Source organism: Condylura cristata, unplaced genomic scaffold (genome assembly GCF_000260355.1).
Source record: "Condylura cristata isolate star-nosed mole 26May11 unplaced genomic scaffold, ConCri1.0 scaffold00022, whole genome shotgun sequence".
NCBI lineage: Eukaryota > Metazoa > Chordata > Mammalia > Eulipotyphla > Talpidae > Condylura > Condylura cristata.
Genome location: NW_004567123.1, coordinates 33,917,748 through 33,927,161, shown reverse-complemented (window position 1 = coordinate 33,927,161; position 9,414 = coordinate 33,917,748). Strand labels below are relative to the sequence as shown.

The 9,414-nt window shown below is 44.6% G+C and overlaps 1 protein-coding gene across 4 annotated transcripts in view; it reads right to left on the bottom strand.

Moving 5' to 3' along the window:
* Positions 1-9,414, bottom strand: part of DOK5 (docking protein 5) — a 95,917-nt gene that overhangs the window by 29,275 nt on the left and 57,228 nt on the right. For 3 of the 4 annotated variants that reach the window (XM_004686900.2, XM_012728452.1, XM_012728454.1), the window contains 3 exons: positions 3,389-3,503; positions 3,186-3,305; positions 817-1,006 (listed from right to left, as the gene is read on the bottom strand). In XM_004686900.2, the coding sequence (XP_004686957.1) occupies positions 817-1,006; positions 3,186-3,305; positions 3,389-3,503 (425 nt within the window). The remainder of the gene's footprint in view (positions 1-816; positions 1,007-3,185; positions 3,306-3,388; positions 3,504-9,414) is intronic. The other variant, XM_012728453.1, reaches the window with a different exon arrangement.

The following is a 9,414-nucleotide window of genomic DNA, read 5'->3' as shown; positions in this document are numbered from 1 at the left end:
GATATAATGATAGAAAATCTACTTCTATTAGAAAACATTTAAACCTAAATTTCGGTGGTCATAATTAATATATAAATCATTTCTGGGACTCAGATTTTCCAAGCAAAATCTTAAATTTTCTCAGAAGGTTAATGAATGAGACATTCTAACAAAAGAACACTGCTCTACAGATTCAAGTTTTAATTTCAAAATGAAGAAACTTGTAGTCTCTGGGAGATTCATGGACTTTCTTATAGCATTTCCTCTCTTTCTCTCTCTCTCTCCTCCCTACCCCCCCCCAACTCTGGGCTACCCTCTCTGGGCTACCCTGGAACAAGAGGAAAGGGGAAAGTGATAGAAGTGTCTCAGGATGTTAAAATAAGCAAGTCGGAGACTTAACCTCTTCCAGTACCACTGCCTCTTCTCACAGTGAGAATTCAGGAACATGCTGTACTTCAAAATAAAGTCATATAATTACCCATAATTAGTTTGAGGAAACATAAATACAACACCTATATGGGAACTTTCCCAAAACCAAGAAGTTGGCCCCAGTAAATGCTACGTTTTTTACCAATTTTGCCTAGTTCAACCTCACTTTGTGGCATGGAATTAAACAATGCAATACAAATTCATATCCCATTCACGGGCACTGGAGTCTCCCCGGCGAAAGGACGCCATGTTGGTACCGCCTATGTGCACACGGACGCTCTACAGCCGTCCATCCAGGCACCCCCCAGGTGAGCTTCCCGCGGGTCTCCTAGGAAGACCCAGGCCTGCAAGGATGTGAACCTGGGGAGAGTGGGGAGGGGAGGGCATGGCACCAGATCTGAAACTCACCTCCCTGCCTCAAAAGTGAACCAAGCAGCATCTCGTCCATACCGCCGCAGGGCGCTTAGCGGCCAAGAGATGAGTTTGACTCTGGGATTCTGGACGTCCCAAAGACAGATGTGCTCATACGTAATCTGCAAGGCACATTCGCCATGTACATCTAAGTTAGGAGATGGCATCAAATACACATTGAATCTCTCTGGGAGAAAAACAAAAGGTTAGTCTAAAATCCCCAGGAATAAAACATCAAAGACATCGTAGGAACAAAGAGGCATTCAAAATCATTCAAACTCCTATTCTAGGGTATAGTTGATTACTCAGGAAGATAAACTTTCTCATAAATTCACAGTCCCCCCAAATGAACACCCATATTAAATAACAATAATGATAACAGTTTGGCTGTCAACAGGCACTAAACATGACATGAGCAAAGACCATTTTTAGAATTTTTAAATTTGCATAATAAAAAAAATTGTATGCCAAGAACACTAAAGCAATGAATCCATTAAAAGCAATTTCTTCCCCTGACAAGTATGTAGCAATTACACCCATACTTTTGTGCTCACAAAGGATGCAGGTGCAAATTGATGGCTGCTTCATGATATTAAAGTTAGATTGTTCAACCAATAATTTTCATAACTTAAGTGGACTAAACTGTATCCCAAATGCTTTATATTAAACTCCGCACTATGCATTGAACTGACCAACAGGTGGGACATGCCAATGAATATATCGTAACCAGTCTTAACAGAACATTTTCTTTAGCCAAATACAGGAGATACTCATTTGCTAATTATTTGGGTGATTGCCAAAATTTCACCAAGATCAAGCTATATAAGTAACTTTGGCTTATGAATACAACCAAATTTTCCTGCTAATGAAGACCATCATGCTGTTTCTATAATTTTTAGAAAGTTCATTAATTTGAGAAGTTATAGAGATAAAAACACTTAAGGGAAGCACAAACAAAAATATTATTACTAGAGAAAACACATTTTCACCTATCCATCATTATGGCAGGTACTCGACATCTCATAAGATAGTGTGGCACTAGTAATATTAGTAACATTCTGGATGAATTGTTTCATAAGAAGGAAGTCATTTGAATTGTCACAGATTCTGATTGAATTGAGTAAATAAGTGTGACAAGACTGTAGTCATAAAATGTACTCATGAATCTATTCTTCAAACTTTCTAAGACATTTTAAGCTTCCCATCATCAAATATTCTCTGTGTCTACAGATAGGAGCTATTACTAAAAGTAAATATGCTTTAACGGGGCGAGTTTCCATTGGGAAGATTCTGGAGCAAGTGAGAAAAATTGTCAATCTTCATTGAATTGTGAAATCATCACCAATGTATTTGTTTCTTCAATCACTCGAACCATTCCAGAGTGACAAGGTCCAATTGTCCAACAGTGACAATTTCAATGGCATGGAGCCCAGTGAATTAGTAGTGTAAAGTGCCTTAAGAGACCTAATTGGGTCTTGTAATCATGTCTAATCCTCACATAACAGAGATATTTTTATTCCCATTTGACAGCAGAGAAAACCAAGGCACAGAACCCCAGGGAGGGAAAAGTCCCTCCTAGGAACATCATTCTTGAGTCTCACTCATAGCATGAGCTGGACAAGGGGGCCTATCACAGACTCTGGGGTCGAGAGGCAAAGAGATGACCCCAGGCTCACGCTGCAAACCAACACGGATACGTGCTGCAGCATTCACGAGCATTTTGGACATGATTCTCTAAAAAGCTTGATGCCCAAGTCAAGTGTCAATCTCAAAAAGTTGGCTGAAGTGTTGCAGTTTGAAAAGCAAGATCACAGATTTAGCTGCATTTAAACTTTATGAAACATTCATGAAGTTGGGATTTCATGAACAACCGTGGGAAGATTTCAATAAATTTTTAAGTGGAAAAGCCTAAAGCCACAGCACTATAAAATCTGTACATTATAAATCAGGCCCAAGGCTACACAGACAGGAATCAAAAACTCCTTATGGGAATTAGAGGCAGGTTATCTCCTCAAGCTTCCATCTCCTCCGCTGTAAAATGGGAAGATAGCAGCAGCTGTGAACTAAGGCTGCTGGCAAAGGGGAATGTCCCGATGGGAGAACAGCATCTTCCACAGAAACTGGGGGAGAGCAGAGCCCCTCCAATTTTAGCTGGTTTTATAAATGTAGATGTATCCACATGAGGTACTCTAAACATCGTAGGAAAATGCACTGGAGTTTTAACACAAGTTTTGGGTGAGATCGGAGATCCTTTTTACTTTTTTCTTTGTACATTTGTATGACTTCACATAATGAAGGTGTCTTATGTTAAGTGGGGGGAACGTCTATTTAAAAAGAGTGCAAAGGAGAGAATTTGCTCTACATACCACTCTGTTCTCTCTCAACCCCTGTAGCCAGTAAGTCAGGCTCTCCGAGGCTAATGTCGTTGATGCGTGTGCCCACACACTCCATCTGGAGGACTTTGCACCATTCATCAGCCTCAAGGTCTATGGGAAAGTAGGAGAGATGAAACTGGAGGCCCAGCACCCACCAACGGAAAACAGAAAGGTCTTTCCTGCTTCAGACAAACCTGATTCACAAGCAAAGGTCTTGGAGGTATCGTCATTGAAATAGATGCCTATAGCGTGCTTCTTGGTGCTCTTGGGCAGCCGAGCGACACTCTTCACGTTGTTGAGCTCTGTCACCTGGAAAGCGAGCAAGGGGTCAGAGGTCACACACGGAAGCTGGGCTTCCGTCAACGACACTAAGCCGGGAGCGCATCGCAGATGAACACGGCTAGACCTACAGTGTGTGTGAAAGCTGTGAATGGTCCAGTGTTACCCTTAATATGCAGCAAGGGGGGCTACCCATTGCCTTTCCTTTAAAAAACAGTGTTCCCTGAATCTAGCACAGAACGCTCACAGAGGGAACTCAGTCGGTATCACAAGGCTTGAAGAACTCAGCCATACTCACTTGCATGGTGCTCCTCCAGGGTTAATGCCTCACCCCTGCCTCTTCTCCAGGAGATTGATACTTTTCTTTTAGGTTCACTGTCTGTGGAAAGCTTGCCCTGACCTTGGTGTGACCAATGGCCCCTTCCCTCCACTCCCACATATGCTGCACGAAACACTAGTCTGTTAGCTGTGGTGACCCCACTGTCTCTCCTGTCCCCAGCTAGACACGTGTCACCAACCAAAGACTTAATGAAAGACTCCATCAATGAAACACAAACATTTGACAGGGGCCATTTTGAAGCTGTGCCCTGTGTCACACACAGTGCTGAGAGTACTTTTTATACAGAACGGCTCATTTGATTTTCCTAAAACCCTACGAGATAAAAGACGCTGCTTTCCTCAGTATTATGCAGATAAAGAAACTGAGGCTGAGAAAGCTTAGACTACGTGCCCATGTTCCTCACTAAAAACCAGCTGAGTTCTAAATGCGGCAAGCTGACCCCAACCTGTGCGCTTCACCCAGGTTGTATACACACACACAAATGAAAACTCGTTTGCTGGACAGAGGTATGGATTCCAATAAAAAGTTTGTGGAGGGCTCACCCTGGTGGCACAGCGGGTTAGGATGCAGCACTGCAAATTAGCCGCAGCTTCTCCGGTGCAAGTTCGATCCCCAGCCCTGAAGGTGACACACATGGCGCAGCAGACCTCGCCTGACCCACCCATGGCTCCCCTCAGCGGTGTACTTTGTCCATCGGCCTGTTCTGCTCCCTGCTCTGTCTCTGGTGAAGCCTCTCAGCACCCCTGCACCTCTGGCCTGTACCCTGGTTCTCTATGCATCAATAAATAAATCTTTAAAAAAAAAAAAGTACTGGACATGAATCAGGATGTTCTCTGACTTTGCTTTCTCCCTTTTTACTTATAAATAAGTATATCTACACTACTGCACCCTTGATTTTAGTTAAAATGTTTAAAATTCCAGGCTTTAACCCACAGCATCCTGAAACTTCAGCAAATCTTTCTTACAAATAACAAGGTTTTCCCAAAGCACCTCAATGCCATTTTCACCACTAAGAAAATAGGCAAGAATTCCAGATATCATCTGATTTTCCACCCCCACATATCCATATCCAAATTTCCCTGAAAGTCCCAAAAACATCTTTATGGTTGTACCCACATCCCTCTATCCCCCCAATCCAGGGTCCAATCCAGCAGGATTCTCACAGCGCCTTTCTTATATCGGAATCTATTAACATACAAGAGCGCCACATTTTGCAGATGACACCGCCATTTTGGAAACACCACGTCCATCTCCTGCAGACTGCCCCATGCTCTGGGTGTGTGTGCTTTTCCATGGTGTCCTTTATTTTCCAATCACCTTGTACTTCTTCTAAAACAGATGTTACCTCTAAGGCTTGATGAGCTTCAGAAAACATTCTTAAGATACTCGAATGTGAGTCTGTGAGCTTCACATGGCATAATTCGAAGAGGCAACTGGGCCAGAACATCCCTGGTGGTGAGGCTTAGCCCACCCCTGGGATACCCGGGCCACTTCTTCTACATCCACAAAGCCATGTTACTCTTTGTATTTAGAGCCAGGTGATACTTTGGTATTAGGTGAAAAGCCTGTTCTGCTAGCAACTTTACCCTTTTAGCCCAAATGGTTTGTCGAGTAAAGTCCATAGAGTTCTCATTGCCAGAGGCGAGATCAAGATTGACTGGAGATGCTTTTAGGGGCTGACCACCCCACACTGCCTTCTGTTGAAGTAGGAAACACTGATCCTGAACTTTTGCTAGAATCTCTACTGTCATTCAATTAGTATTGCGAAAATGTACAGCTATTGCATTGGATCAGATGAAAAGTTCGAGTCTCCGCATGCTGAGCTGGCGGAAGGGGCTGCCCCCCCTCCTCACACCCTGGGGTATCTTCAACCTGAGGCTTTAGGCTGTCTGGAGAGGGGCCGCAGTGTGAACACAGACGGTGGACTTCAGAGGTGAGCCACGCCATAGTGTCCTGACTGTTCCACCGGTCTCCTCTCAGGCCTTTCAGAGGCAGAGGGCTGTCACCACAAGGCAAGTCTCGTGGGCTGAGGTCAAGCTGGCAGGCAAGCCATGCACGTGAGGATCCATTTTGGCTGCACATTCAGAGCCTGTTGAGGAGTCTGGGAGCCTTTGGCTTCCCAAGCCTTCGGGTGGGACTTACATGGCACCTGATTGGTGTGACTCCTTCCACCCGGCGGGAGGCCTCGCCTGCTTCAGCAGAGAGGGGAGGCAGATGGCGAGGGCAGTCCCACTGGCCTTTCCCGGGCCAATGCAGAAAGTGACAGAAGGCCACCTTGCTGGAGGTGGCCTTTGGCTCAGCCTGTGATTACATTAGCTGCTCTGCCTAAAACTGGACTAAACAAACTTTGACTCACTTTGCTCGAGCTGTATTCCAATGGTGTTTTCCTCCTGTGCACTCCGAGTCCCTCTCAGAGAAAGGGGTTTCCATTCTTGCCTGGGAGAAAGGCTCCACTCGGGTCCTGCGGGTCTCGGGCTGGTCCTTCGGCCCTGTCATTTTCTCTGCACCACTGTGCAAATGCAGCCTAGTGACGCTGAGGTCACTGGGCTGAAGAGAGACAAATGTCACTAAAAGGAAGCCAGTGTCCAGTCTATTTGACCTGAGAGCTCAGCCCATTTCATTCATGTGTCTGTTCAAGCTCATCAAACAAAACACTATATTTGTCCTCTGCCCCGAAATGCTCATCCTGATATCCCCATGGCTCCCTCTTGCCCAGCTCCAGCTAGCCACACTTCCTCTTTACCGTATCGCCACTGCTGATAGCTCCATTGAGGACGAGAACACTCTCAGCCCATACTTGCTTTTCCCTCTGAGCCCCTTCGCCTCCCCTTGTATTTATCAGCTGCATCAGCTTACTGTTTTGCTCTATGTCCCTCCGTGTCTCTCTCTCCGCCAGTAGAGTAGAGAGGCAGGGAGTTGCCTTCCAGTTTGCTTCTGCTTTAGTTTGCCTCCTGTGCTACGCACTATCCCTTCATGGCACAGCTCCTCAGTAAATGCACACTAAGGGGAGGCTCTGTCTCGAGCGGGGCCTCCTTCACCCTACCGTAAAGACAAGGAGACCAAGGCACAGTGACGCCATCAGCACGCTCAGGGTGGACAAGTCCCCAGCAGTGGCAGAGGTAGTTCACTCCCGGAGGCAAACCCTTCATCATGGCCAGATCCAGGCATACTGGGTTCTAAAGATTCCAGGCCATGGGGTTATTGCATTTCCCCCCGCACCTCCTCACGCACTGTCTCTGCTCTGTTCCCACTACATGGCCATGGGCTAAATCCGTGCTCACAGCTGGCAGGGTCAGCGCTGGGATCTGAGCACAGACCTGCTCACTACTCGTGGCTGAACCACCAAGTGAACCGACAGAGAAGGATCTGAGCAGCCACCACTGCAGACTTAGGGCTGCTGCTCTTAATGGCGACACAAAGAATGGACAGGTGTTTAGGACACACACAGGGAAGACCAATCTCCAGTAGAAGAAACAACCTGAGTGCCATCATGAAACAGCATGGGAGGGCGACAGTGAGGGATGTTCATGTGAGCAGACGCCAAGGTGGACCAGGGCCAGACCATAAGGGACCCAGAGAGCTGCTATCAGGGGCTTGCGGGGACTCGTGACATCTGAAGAGATGTCAGATACTAAAAGGTTTCAAGCAGACACATGGGATGGTCCCATCTACATATTACAAAGATGATTCTGTAGGCCAAGAGTTCCCAATCGGGGAGATTTTGCAATCCCTGGACCCCAGACAATTTGGTTGTCAAAACTGGAGGGGTGTTACTGGTAGATGCCAGAGATGCCACGCTTCCTATGAAGGACAGGCTGATAGAGCTGATGCTGAGAATCACTGCTCCAGTAAAAGCAAACCAGGAACCCAGCTGATGCCTCATGCAACTGCAGCAGGCTCTTGGGTGGGGGAGGTGATGAGAATGGTGCCCCCTGGCGGGGAGCCTGGGCACTGCATGACATGGTTCCCAGGTGGGTGAAGGAGGGGAGCAAGACCCCAGGGTTGAGAGGACGCCCAGGGAGGCCAGACAGAGCCAGACAGGAGTGCTCAGGTCTCTGTCTCCAGTTGGCAAAGAGGAATGAGAAGACTGCGAGAGACTTAAGAGCCACATGCTAATAATTACTATGTAGATCCTGGATCTCAGTTTTCTGTGTATGAAAATAACAAAGTACCAGGACTTCATGAAAGGAAAGATTCAACCCTCTCCTAAATTTCTGATCAATCTTTGAGTGTGCCATGCAATTAAGAATTCCCAAAGAAGGAATGCCAAACTAATTTGGCTTTTAAAGCCATCCTCCAGATGTCTTATTCATCATAAATGTTAGTATTCATTGAAATAAATGTTTAATAGTCAGCGATTAACAAAGTGGCCATACTTTAAAAGTTTAATTAGCTACCAATACAGTTTTGCATTAACAACCTAGAAAACAATTACAAATGACACAATTCAATTTTCCTAATGGATTATTGTGTAACTAGACAGAAATGGTTGAAATTTCTTCTGGTGTTTCAAGGGAAGATTAATAGAATTGGATTTTTAAAAGTACATTCTTTTGAGAAACGAGTATATGTCTGTCAGAATTAGGCAATTAGTAGACATTGTGTGGGAATATTAAGTATGTTTCTGGTGTGCCGCTGAGGCAAAAGCCATTTAGGAAAAACAAGGATTTGATTTCCAATTTTTCCCTTCTTTGGCTGATGGTAATTTACAGCTGATGATTTATTTATGTTTACAGAGTGAACCCGAGATGGCTACCTATAAGGCGATTTTCCATTTTCCACCTTGCTTTTCGAGGCTATATTCTAATTACTTTTCCCTTGTGGGACTGAATGAATTAAATGAGCAATTCACTTTGTATATGCAAATCACAAAGCTCTACAGAAGCCTCAAATTACTTTATTCTTAAAAGAAACACTAAAGCCATTATCCTCCTGAAAATGAAGAATCACAAGCCCCTTTAACTTTTGTAGGTTGCCCTTGAAAAGAAAAGCAATATGAAAACAACCCATGTCTGGATTCATAGTGCCTTACTGGGTATTAATAAAGCAATCAATTATATTATTATTATCTGTTGAAAATTTTCAGAGTGCTCCTGAATACATTAATAAACATTTCTATTAAAAATGTCCAAAAGAGTGCCTCGGTGTACTCCAAACCTCTTAAAATTTTCAGTCTTTCCTAAAAAAAAGGTTTTATAGTTCATTGCATTCCATGCACGTAAGTGGGGCCAGACAGATAAAGTGACATGCTCGGTCTAATCAAAAGTTGTCAACACAAAGCATTTCTGTCCACAAGTCTCCCCTCAGGACCCCAGACACAGCAGTTTAAGCAAACATTTTAGAAAGATTCTTAAGAAAGAACCAGTCTAGACAGTTATATCCCAACCCCATAGAGATGGCTTCATTCTTTCCAAAAATATCTATATGACCTTGGTCACTGAAAATAAATTGGACTAGCGCCTGTCTGAGTTATAAATTTGGACTCTCTCACTGGAGAGGGAATCTTTATTTGTACATGTGAAGTAACTGAAATAATCCATTCACTGTGTCTTCCTCGAAAATAGAAAAGTCAGGTCCTCCCCGATGGCACAGGGGTTAAGA